General features: G+C 48.2%; 1 protein-coding gene across 1 annotated transcript in view; it reads left to right on the top strand.

Moving 5' to 3' along the window:
* Positions 1–2460: 2460 nt before the first annotated feature.
* LOC104989556 (maestro heat-like repeat-containing protein family member 2A) overlaps positions 2461–12603 on the top strand; it is a gene marked incomplete at its 5' end in the record, with an annotated part of 24752 nt that continues 14609 nt past the window's right edge. The window contains 8 exons of the mRNA XM_010841259.1: positions 2461–2580; positions 2742–2864; positions 3981–4133; positions 6550–6672; positions 7874–7953; positions 9199–9307; positions 10029–10124; positions 12476–12580. Coding sequence (XP_010839561.1) covers positions 2461–2580; positions 2742–2864; positions 3981–4133; positions 6550–6672; positions 7874–7953; positions 9199–9307; positions 10029–10124; positions 12476–12580 — 909 coding nt within the window. The remainder of the gene's footprint in view (positions 2581–2741; positions 2865–3980; positions 4134–6549; positions 6673–7873; positions 7954–9198; positions 9308–10028; positions 10125–12475; positions 12581–12603) is intronic.

Here is a 12603-nt window from a genome sequence, read left to right as displayed (position 1 = left end):
ATTGATGCTTTTGAACTGTGATGTTGGAAAAGAGTCATCAGAGTCCCTTGGACTGCAAGGAGATCCAACCAGTCCATTCTAAAGGAGATCAGCCCTGGGATTTCTTTGGAAGGACTGATGCTAAAGCTGAAACTCCAGTACTTTGGCCACCTCATGCGAAGAGTGGATTCATTGGGAAGACTCTGATGATGGGAGGGATTGGGGGAAGGAGGAGAAGGGGATGACAGAGGATGAGATGGCTGGATGGCATCACCGACTCAATGGATATGAGTCTGAGTGAACTCTGGGAGTTGGTGATGGACAGGGAGGCCTGGCGTGCTGCGATTCATGGGGTCACAAAGAGTCGGACACGACTGAGCAACTAAACTGAACTGAACTGAACTGAAAGATGTTTAAAAAGACTTTTTGGAGAAGTCAACTAAAGTTTTCATTTATTCAAATATGCACCCTTCATAATAGCAGATGTAAAATATACACAGCAATGTCTATCTTCTGTAGCTAAATGGTATAGATTTGTGGGTACAAGATCTTATCAGATGTCACTTCAGGGCCAGATGCCCATTTGAAAGAAACTTGTATATAGTATTTAATATGCCAATGCATATAATTCAACCTTATTACAATAACTCACCTAGCTTAAAGGAAAGTAAACAAATAAATACGGTTTCATTGGCTCAGATAGCTTAAAAAGTCACGACTGGATACAGTGCCTTAAGGAATTTCATCAGGACTCTCCCAGAGTCTTCATCACTCAGACAGACATCCTCTGGGGGTAGGGGGCGCAAGGCTGCTGAACCCTCCAGATTTGTAATTCCGGTAGATAGAGTCATTCTTTCCCCAAAAGTAACAGGCAAAACCATCATCTCTCCTATAAACAAACAAAACAAAAATATGGCATAATGAAGAGAGACCCATTCAAAGCAGCAGCACAAGGTAAAATGTGTAAGCAAGTAAAACAGTGAGTGCATGAAACACGTGGGACCAAGGTGGAGAACCCCAAACTACAAGGGGCAGAGAGGCTGGGAGAAAGCCTGACCAAACATACACTCTCTGCTTCTTGGATAGGAAGGCTCAGTGTGCTCAGGTGTCCTTTTTTCTCAAGTTAACCTGCAATGCAGGGACTTCCCTGGTGTCCACTGTAAGGACTCTGTGCTTCCACTGCAGCAGGGAAGGGTTTGATCCCTTGTCAGGGAACTAAGATCCTGCTCAGCAAGTGATGCGGCCAAAAAAAAAAAAAAAATCTGCAATGCAATTTACTTCTAATTTTCCCAAAAGGGAAATTTGTGGAAATCTGACAGTTTTATTTGACGAGATTATTTCCACGTTTGCCCTAACGAAAAAAATGTAAGAGAATAATAGCTAAGAGCATATTTTTTTAAAAGCTCATTAGAGAAGGATTTATTCTCCCAGAACAAAGATGTAAGTGAATGAAATGAAATACAACCATGGAGTGACGGGAAGAATATACTGATGATTATTTTTATAGTCTTAACATGGAATAGAACAGACCTTCATATGCCTAAAAAGAATCTTTTAGAAAGACAAAGGAAAAGAAAGAGACTGTACTCTGTGAAAATGAAAATTGTCTGCATGACCAAATGAAATCACTATGAATAAAATCAAAAGAGAAATGAGACACTGGGGAAATATGGACCACAAGAGTGATCACTTAAGAAGTGAGCCTCGGGCTATGCTTGGTTTTATTCTTTCCTTAAGATTTTTTTTTTTTATGTGGACCATTTTTTTAGAAGTCTTTTTTGAATTTGTGATGGTATTGTTTCTGTATTATGTTTTGGCTTTTTGACTGCTTGATTTTAAACCCCGGTTCTACTACTTCCTGCTAATTTTCTTGTCTCAAAATACGCATTTGCCTTTCAGAGTTGTTGTACAGATTAAGTGAGATAATTTATGTCCATCCTCGTTATTTTTTCCCAAATGTACACACAACATTCTTGTAAACAAAAAATAAGAGAAATAATCCAACAGTGGGGAAAGAATAGAGGCAGGAATTCCAAGGTTGGACCATGAGAAGATGCAAAGATGACTCACCAAGATGCAAATATTCCACCTCTCGTGGATAATATCCTAAGGCAGAGAGAGGGCAGGAGGATAAGTTGTCCTAGGTTTGTTGGTGGGAGTGTAGATTGATTCAGTTTATATAGGAGAGAAACTTGGCCCCCACTCTTGCTAATATGCCTGCCCTGCTACAGCCTAACCTCTCAGATTAGCCTGGATCAGATCAGATCAGTCTCTCAGTCGTGTCCGACTCTTTGCGACCCCATGAATCGCAGCACGCCAGGCCCCCCTGTCCATCACCAACTCCCTGGATACTTGTTTTTAAAAATATACAAAAGGCATATTTTTAAATCTGGAGGAACAAGTAGGGACCTGCCCTTGGCAGTGACCCCAGAGGGCCGGGTTGGAGGCTTGAGGCTCCCTCTGTCCCTTCTGCCTCGCCAGGGCTTTCTGTACCGGGCCTTGGGCTTCACCCTGGCTACGGGCCTGGAGGCCGACAAGGTGGAGGTGCTGCTGCTGGAGCTGCTGTACAAGACAGACTACAGCAACGACTTCGACCGGGAGGTGAGGGTGCCCCGTGGTCCCCTCTGGGCCTTGGGAGGACATGCTGTGTGCGTGCCTGTGTGTGTGTGCGTGCCTGTGTGTTTATCCGTGTGTGGGGGGGCAGCGGACAGGGTGTTCCCCAGCACCCCCGCCCTCAGCCTGCCCACTGGGCCTCCCTGCAGGGCGTGATCCTGTGCTTTGGCCTGTGTGCCCGGGGCCAGGCGAAGACGGTGCTGGGCGTGCTCCATGACTTTGAAGAGAGGATCCAGGAGTCGGAGCAGTCCTGGCAGATCAGCGCCTGGCGGGTGAGGCACCCTTGCTCCATTGTGAGCTCTCTGGAGGCCTCTTAGAATGGTGCTCTCAGCACCCAACCAAGGCTCTTCAGTTCAGTTCAGTTTAGTTCAGTCGCTCAGTCATGTCCAGTTCTTTGCGACCCATGAACCACTGCACTCCAGGCCTCCCTGTCCATCACCAACTCCCAGAGTTTACTCAAACTCATGTCCATTGAGTCGGTGATGCCATCCAACTATCTCATCCTCTGTCGTCCCCTTCTCCTCCTGCCCTCAATCTTTCCCAGCATCAGGGTCTTTTCAGATGAGTCAGCTCTTCGCATCAGGTGGCCAAAGTATTGGAGTTTCAGCTTCAACATCAGTCCTTCCAATGACTATTCAGGACTGATCTCCTTTAGGGTGCACTGGTTGGGTCTCCTTGCCATTTTACTGGATCTCAATAAGAAACTCCCCTCTGTGTCTCCTTCACCAAAGTGGAGTGGGGAATTGGACCGAGGCAGCCAAGGGCTGGTCTCTGGAGGCTGTCCATTCCATCTGCAGGGCACAGTGCCCCGGGCTGGCTGAGCCCTCAGGGGGCCACCAGCTGAGTCACTGATGCCTCAGGTTTTGGCCTTGACCTTGGACCCTTGCCCTGGGGATCTGCTAGTTTAGAGAGGGGGAATTGGGAGTGTCCCAGCTTCTCCACAAAGTGGTGCCTGAGACCTGGATTTCTATTCAAAGCCTGGAGAATGTGGGCTCCCCTGCCCCTCCTTCCATGGTGGGTTGGGTGGCCTCCAACACCTCCTCCTGGAAGAGCTAGGCTGAGGCTATCTGTTCCCAGTGAATCACCAGTGACTCAGGAGCCCCTGGCCCAGAGCAGGTGCTCAGTAGGTGAAGGCATGAAGGCACGCACAGCTGCCTCTCATTGGGGTGTCTGCACAAAACCCCTGCAACCGGGGGGGCAGTCATGGCCAGGTCTGACTTGCTCACCACACTACCGCCAGGGCATAGCGTATAGCAGGAGCTCAATAAAGGTGTGCCCAATGACTGAATACATGACTGAGCACTTCAGGTGCCCAGGAGACACTTGAAGGAATAGATCCCCTCCCCAATGGCCACAGTGGTTTCTTCCCCTTCTCGTTGGCCTCACAGAAGGACCATCCCTGGAGGCGGGAGACGGTGAAGGGCGCGCTCATGGTGATGTACAGCTGCGTGGCCTCGTACTGCCACCCGCAGATGCTTCTCATCCACGTGGACAACCCCATCACCGCCAAGATCATCCACCACTACTCCAGCAGCTGCCAGGTAACCCCGGGATCCCACCGACACGCCTGCCCTGGCGATGCCCTCCTTGAGCTCCAGGCTGGGGCGGGGGGAGAGCCACCCTGCATCATTATCTGGGCACTGCCAGCCCCACCCAGGAGATTTGAGTCCTGGAGTCCTGTCAGTCACTCAGCATTTGGGAAGATCATTGCGCCAATCTCTGCTGTTCTCTGCTGCAGGGGCGGGGGGAGTGTGGGGTGTCAGCGGTGGGGAGCAGCCCTTCCCCCATTACTGAGTAGGGGTGATTGTGGGTTGCTGAAGTCATAGGATAAGCCCTTGCCCAGCCCCTCGCACATGCCTTCTCTCACCTCTGCCCCTATCCTGACATCTGACCCCAAGCCCTTTCATAAGGGTCAAGAAAGGGGCTGTCTTCAGAGAGGCAAAGGGACTGGCTGCTTTCTTGGAAAGGCAAGGAGGAGAAAATCAGGGAATAAAGGAGAAATGACTTTACTGTTTTGAAAACTGTGGTGAAGTACGTGAAATTTGTCATCGTAACCATTTTTAAGCATGCAGTTCATTGGTTCAGTTCAGTTACTCAGTCGTGTCCGATTCTTTGCGACCCCATGGACTGCAGCACACCAGGCCTCCCTGTCCATCACCAACTTCCGGAGTTTACACAAACTCATGTCCATTGAGTCGGTGATGCCATCCAACTATCTCATCCTCTGTTGTCCCCTTCTCCTCCTGCCTTCAATCTTTCCCAGCATCAGAGTCTTTTCCAATGAGTCAGTTCTTCACTTCATGTGGCCAAAGTATTAGAGTTTCAGCTTCAGCATCAGTCCTCCCAGTGAATATTCAGGACTGATTTCCTTTAAGATGGACTGATTGGATCTCCTTGAAGTCCAAGGGACTCTCAAGAGTCTCCTCCAAAAGCATCAATTTTTTGGCACTCAGCTTTCTTTACAGTTCAACTCTCACATCCATTCATGGCTACTGGAAAAACCATGAAAAACCATAGCCTTGACTAGACAGACCTTTGTTGGCAAAGTAATGTCTCTGCTTTTCAATATGCTGTCTAGTTTGGTCATAACTTTACTTCCAAGGAACAAGTGTCTTTTAATTTCATGGCTGCAGTCACCATCTACAGTGATTTTGAAGCCCCCCCAAAATAAAGTCTGTCACTGTTTCCACTGTTTCCCTATCTATTTGCCATAAAGTGATGAGACCAGATGCCATGATCTTAGTTTTCTGAATGTTGAGCTTTAATCTACTTTTTCACTCTCCTCTTTCACTTTCATCAAGAGGCTCTTTAGTTCTTCTTCGCTTCCTGCTGAGGGTGGTGTCATCTGCTTTTCTTAGGTTATTGATATTTCTCCTGGCAATCTTGATTCTAGCTTGTGCTTCATCCAGCCCAGCGTTTCTCATGATGTACTCTGCATATAAGTTAAATAGGCAGGGTGACAATATACAGCCTTGATGTACTCCTTTTCCTATTTGGAACCAGTCTGTTGTTCCATGTCCACTTCTAACTGTTGCTTCCTGACCTGCATACAGATTTCTCAAGAGGCAGGTCAGGTGGTCTGGATTTCCCATCTCTTTCAGAATTTTCACAGTTTGTTCTGATCCACACAGTCAAAGGCTTTGGCATAGTCAATAAACCAGAAGTAGATGTTTTTCTGGAACTCTCTTGCTTTTAGATGATCAAATGGATGTTGACAATTTGATGTCTGACTCCTCTGCCTTTTCTAAATCCAGCTTGAACATCTGGAAGTTCACGGTTCACGTACCGTTGAAGCCTGGCTTGGAGAATTTTGAGCATTACTAGTGTGGCATTAAGTGCATTCAAACTGTTGAGCAGCCATCGCCATTATTCATCTCCAGACCTTCATCTTCCTAAACTGAGACTCTGTCCCCACTAGCATCAACTCCCCAGTCCCCCTCCCCTAGCTCCTGGCATCCACCCTTCTACTTCCTGTCTCTATGATGGTGATGCTCCAGGCATCTCATATAATCTGAAATCACAGTGCTTGTCCTTTTGAGACTGGCTGATCTCATTTCGCATGATGTCTTGTGCATGCCTTAAAAGCAAAACTGATTTGACCTCCATAACTTGCTCTGCCCCTACAGTGATGCACAGGGCTCAGATCCTCTGGTCAGTGAAGGTGCCCCTGACTGGCATTGCTGTACTCGGGCTCAGGATGGAGGGGTTTTAGGATGCAGCACCTTCTGGGGGGTCACTGGGGGGCTGTGCCCTGTCCAGCGCATGGCCCATGTCCCCACCAGGTTGCTGAAGGGCAGAACGGGGCGGCCGTCTCTCAGCGTGCCCCTGATACTGATACTTTCCCAGCAGGGGAGAGGGTGTTCTATGTGGCCCCAGGGTCCGGGAGCAGGGGCTTGGTCTTGGGGTCTTTGGGGCTCACCCACACAAGGTCCTCCCTGCCCCTCGTCATGGTCACAGGACATCTGCCTCAAACTGGCCTTCATGAAGAGCGTGGTGCAGGTCACGGATGCCATCAAGAACATCAAGGACCTGGAAGACTTCCAATTTGCCCAAAAGGCGACTCTGACTGGCATTATCATGGTAAGCCATCTGGGGGCTTCCTCCATCCTGGGCAGTTTGGGAGATCTCACTCTGCTGACCTGAGGCCATCTGAAGCCCAAGGGGTGACAGGGGTTTCCGAGGCACCGCCTGTCTCTCTCAGTTTGGCTTTGACCTGACTGTAGGTGTTCTGCATGTGACATTCTTATATCTGATAAAGGTTTTCATGGCCAGGAAACATTCTAGAAGCTGGGGCTGAAGACCCCTGCCCTCAAGCCTGGTAATGCCCCTGAGGTGTCTGGTTCAGGGCTGGGAGACAAGCCCCATGGGTCAGCCCTAGCTAACCCAACATTTCTCCATAGTCAGGACCAAGAGGTCGGGCTCTGCCGTAGGCAGGACTTATAGCTACTTTTGCCCAGAACTTTGTTAAGATCTAGAAAGTACCAGCTGTCCAAAGGCAAGAGGCAGTGACAGGGGCTGCTGAGGCTGTGGGTCAGCCCCTGTCCCTCATCCCCAGACCTCTCCACTCCCTGCAATGGAAACCCTGGCCCCTGGACACCCTCTGGCTGCATTGGCAGCAGCCTGGAGGGAAGGGAGATGCAGATGGAACAGGAGGCCCTGAGAAAGAATCCGACATTCATTAGGTTCCCGCTCGGGGTCGAGAGCGACACGTATGTAATTTCACACCAGCCTGGCACAGCCCTGTGGACCAGGCCCCAAGTCCTCATGTCACACCTGAGCAAGGGCCCAGGCTGAGGAAGTGATTTGCCCAAGGACACACAGTAACTGGCAGAAATGAGCTAGAGGCACCGGCCCATCTTAGCTCCACTCCTCCCCTGAGATTTTGCTGCTTCCCCTGGGCTTCCCTCATAGCTCAGCTGGTAAGGAATCTGCCTGCACAGCGGGAAACCTGAGTCGATCCCTGGGTTGGGAAGATCCCCCGATGAAGGGAAAGGCTACCCACTCCAGTATTCTGGCCTGGAGAATTCCAGGGACTGTATAGTCCTTGGATCACAAAGAGTTGGACACGACTGAGCAACTTCGCCTAAAACGTCAAAGGCCAACTGATCATGAAAAGAACGAAAGTGCATGCGGTATCGGAGCCCATCGCACAACGTCAGGCCCTCCTGGCTGTAACCCAGGGAATGCCCCTGCCATCGTGGTCACTGTGCGCCCGAGGCCCTCCCTGGCCATTGCGGGACTCCGGCTGGCCTGGCGGCTCACTGACCTGCCATCCCCGCAGGCAATCATCAAAGCAGAACCGACTGACAGCCTGGTTTCTCCCGTGCGGACCATGGCCATGGATGCCCTCTCATACTTGAGGTGAGCCGGGCCCTGACCAGAGGCCCCCTCTCAGAGCCTCTGGGGAGGTTGCACCTCCTTCAGGGCTTTCCTGATGTCTCGGACAGTAAAGAATCTGCCTGCAATCAGAAGACACAGGTTCGATCCCTTGGTCGGGAAGACCCCCTGGAGATGGGAATGGCAACCCACTCCAGATTCTTGCTTGCAGAACTCCATGGACGGGCTATAGTCCATGGTGTCAAAAAGAGTCGGATACAAACACTTTCACTTTAAACAAAATTACTGGATTTGGGTAGGAGCAGAAGGTTCCTAGAAAGGTGAAACACAGGACCCCTTTGGAAGGCAGGAGTTTGAAGTTCAAGAAGGAGGTGGCTCTCCCTTCTGAAGGCAAAACAGAGCCAATGAGGAACTTGTAACAATTCTGATACCCTGCCCCACCAAAGACTTAAATAAGGATCCCTGGAGCTGGGCATGGCCCCTGGGGCCCTTCGAAAGCTCTCCTGTGATTCTAGTATGCAACTAGGCTTGAGATCCACCTATGAAGGGGACAGAAAGAGAATCAGCTAGCGTGCATCACACAACTAGCTACTACCACCAAAGGTTTATTAAAACACAGATGGCCTCCAATCCAGAAGTTTTTTGGGTTTTTTTTTAAGATTTTTTTTTTAAAATGTGGACCATTTTAAAAAAAGTTTTGTTGAATTTGTTACAGTATTGCCTCTGTTTTATGTTTTGGCTTTTTGGCCACAAGACATGTGGGATCGAACCTGCACCTCTGGCACTGTATGGCAAAGCCTTAACCACTGGACTGCCAGGGAAGTCCACTACAGAGTTTTTGATTCAGCAGCTCTGAGGTGGAGACGTAGAGTTTGCATTTTCTAATAAACTCCAAGGGGATGCTGCTGCTGCTCCTGGTCCAGGTATTCCATTTGAAAACTCCTGGGCCAGGACCAACCAGAAGCAAAGTCTGCGGATGCGATCAGGGAGGACCAATGGAATGTTTCTGAACAGGAGAGAGAGACTCAGAGCAGGCAGTGATAGGAGAGGCAGCTGTGGACACCTGAGTCTCCCCTTCAGTCACAGACAGACAGTGGACACCAGTGGGTGGAGCCAGGGCCCTTGTGGGGGGACAGACACCTGAACCCCCAAACAGAGAAGCTGGCCCCTTCCTTATTCTGTGATATGGCTCCTCCCACCATCCCCCAGACTGGGCAGAGCAGGTCTCAGTTCCCCACTGATCACTCCTCTTATCATTTCTTTCTCTAGCAAACTGAAGCCTTTCTACGCCACAGAGGAAAGCAGTGAGCTGATGGATATTAGTATACACTCTGTAATTTCTCTCCAACCCCCAGGAGACAGCAATGAGTCCATTAAGGTAGGTCCCTCCTGGCCACCTCATTTTCTGGATCAGTACTTGGAAGTTGATGTTAACTTCCAAGTTAACAGTGCTGGGAGCCCACCGTCCTGGACCATCTGGGAGTGGTCGGGGCAGCAAAGTACAGCAGCCTCTGTCAGTAATGTAAGGTGATGCTAGCTGCTGTAACATATACACTGAAATCTTCATGGTTTAACATGATTGTTTTCTTACTCAAATGATGTCCAGTTGGCAGCAGAGGTGGAGAGGGGGCTGCTTCCTGCAGTTGTTCAGGAATGTGGACTGACAGAGGCCCCATGGCTCCTCAGGTGGGCAGACCCAGCTCCAGAGAGAGTCTGGAGGATTTATGAGCCATTTGGCCCTCCTTATTGGCCAGAACTTGGTCACATGGCTCCACCTAGCTGCAAGGAATCCTGGGAAATGTAGTCCCTGACTGGATGACTGTTTCCCAACAGTCATCTGTGCCTCCAGGTCCTGGCCCTGGATGCCAGGGGTCAGGAGAGCTGGGCTCTAGGAGTCCAGTTTCCTGCTTTGCAAAATGGGTTCCTCTTGAGGTTGTCTTATATGTCACATAAGGAGCATAAAGAACTCAGTCTGAGCAGAAGTCAAAAGGAAGTTATCAGACCATCTCACAATATATGATCCTGGCATGGGCCACCCAGAGTCCTGGCAGGTGGCTGTTCCCCGACTGCTGCCGAGCTCTCCCTTCTCTTGGCCACAGACCCTGTATACGAACGCCCTGCATGCCCTGGAGCAGCTGATGGAGGGCCTCATGCAGAGACACCTAGACCCCAAGGGGCTTCAGGAGATGGTGCATGTGAGTTACCTGGAGGAGGGCCAGGAGCCGGTGGTGGCCCAGAATGCTGGTCCGAGGGCCAGACTCTCAGTGGGAAACAGGCGTGCGTTAAGAATTGATTTGGTAATTTTCTTTAGACAAAGCTTCAAGCTGGCTGAAAAGTTGCAAGGACCAGTACAAAGAAGTCCTGTATGCCTTTCACCCAGATCCACAATTCTTAATATTTTGTGACATTTCAATATCACAAAATGTTCTTAAAAGTTGAAGTTAAATTCTTAAAAGCTGAAAAGTTGCAAGAACAGTACAAAGAACTCCTGCATGCCTTTCACCCAGATCCACAACACAATTCTTAATATTTTGTGACATGTTCTTTTTCCCTTTTTTTTTCCTCTTTACATTACATACCCACACACACACACACCCCTTTTGAATCATGGAGAGTTAGCTCTATACATCAACAACAAGAATCTTCTCTTATATAACAATATACTGTTCAAAATCACGGAATTTAACACTGATACCAGCTGTAGTCAATCAATTTTCCATATTCATATTTCACAAATTGCCCAATAATGACCTTCATAGTTATTTCCTCCCAGAACCAGGATCTAATCTGGATTATGAATTGCATTTAATTGTCTTATCTCTCTTGTCTCTCTCCTTCAATTTGGAACAATTTATCTGTTTTTGTCTTTCATAATTTTGGTATTTTTGAATATAGTATTGCTAGTGCAGTCCATGGGGTCGCTAAGAGTTGGACACGACTAAGCAACTTCGCTTTCGCTTTTCACTTTCATGCATTGGAGAAGGAAATGGCAACCCACTCTAGTGTTCTTGCCTGGAGAATCCCAGGGACGGGGGAGCCTGGTGGGCTGTCGTCTGTGGGGTCTCACAGAGTCGGACATGACTGAAGTGACTTAGCAGCAGCAGCAGCAGCAGGGCTTTTTTAAAACTTGGATTGTTTGCTTTCTTATTATTGATTTTTTGGAGGTTGTATATATTCTATAAGTAAATCCTTTATCAGATATGTGATTTGCAAATATTTTCTCCTGGTCTGTGACTTGCCTTTTCATTAATTTCACAGATTCTTTTGAAGAGAAAAAGTTTTTAACCTTGATGAAGTCTAATTTATTATTTTTTCTTTTATGTATCGTGTTTTTGGTATCATGACTAAGAAATCTTTATTAACCAAGGTCACAAAGATTTTCTCCTAGATTTTCTTCTAGAACTTGACAGTTTCAGGCTTTACATTGAAGTCTATGATGTATTTTGAGCTCAGTTTTCAAATATGGATCAAAGTTTAATTTATTTTAATTTTTTTGCACATGGTTAACCAATTGTTTCAGCACCTTTGATGGAAAGACTATCTTTTCTCCACTGAATTACCTTTGCATCTTTGTCAGAAATCAATTGACCGCATATTCGTGGGTCTATTTCTAGATACCTGTTCTGCTCTACTGATGTTTTTGCCCTTCTTTACACCACTGCCATCCTGTCTTCATTATAACACTGTCAACATTTTAGTAAGTCTTGAAATCAGGACCAGATAGTGTAAGTCCACTGACTTTGTTCTTTGAAGCTATACCCCACAAATATCGATATGTTCTGTTCTAAATTTAGTTCCAAGATGCATTTTCATTTCTCTTTTGACTTCTCCTTTGACCCATGGGTCATCAAGAAATTTCCAAATATTTGAGAGTTTTCCAGAGACCTTTTTGGTTTTGATTCTAGTTTAACTCCACTGTAGTCTGAGGACATACTTTGTACAATTCAAAGCCTTTTAAATCCATCGAGACTTAATTTGTTGCCCACGTATGATCTATCTTGGCAAACGTTCTGTGTGTGCTTGGGAAGTGTTCTGCTGCACTGAATGATAGGTTCCCAAATATCACTTAAGCCAGGTATGGTTGGAAGTGTTGTCCAAGTTTTCTATATCCTTCCTGCTTTTGTCTTCTCTGTCATCAGTTACAGAGATGGAGGTCGGAAATCTCTGTCACTGTGGATTAGTCCGCTTCTCCTTTCAGTTCTATCAGTTTTTGCTCCCTGTTTTGCTAAGCCGTGTTGTTAGGTGCAGGGGCACGCAGGTGCTGGAGCGCAGGATGGACTGAGCTAGTGGCGTTTTCCCCTACAGGCCAACACTCGCAACAAAGCCAAACTCCTCAGCCAAGCGCCAGCTTGCTGAGGATGTTGGCCTTGTTCTCCGTTTGCTCGTGGCCTCATCTCCCTAGTGTCAGGGGCGGGGGAACCTGGGAACCTCCCAGAGCTTTGAAAATCAGGCTCTGAGTGGGAGAGAGGAGGAGAGCAGCAGCTGGCCGGGAAAGGCTGGCCTCGGGATTTTGAAGGCCCCTCTGTGTTCTGGGCTATCCCCATAGCTCCTGGAGAAGTGGATCTTGTCGGAGAAAGAATGGGAGCGGGAAAAAGCAGTGAACCTCCATCTCCATCTCATGAAAATCTATGTCCAAAGCGTTGGCGTCTGCGTGAGTCCCAGAGACCCGCCCCC

Source organism: Bison bison, unplaced genomic scaffold, assembly GCF_000754665.1.
Source record: "Bison bison bison isolate TAMUID 2011002044 unplaced genomic scaffold, Bison_UMD1.0 scf7180017864158, whole genome shotgun sequence".
Lineage (NCBI taxonomy): Eukaryota > Metazoa > Chordata > Mammalia > Artiodactyla > Bovidae > Bison > Bison bison.
The sequence above is the reverse complement of the archived record's forward strand: the minus strand, read 5'-3'. Positions and strand labels throughout refer to the sequence as shown.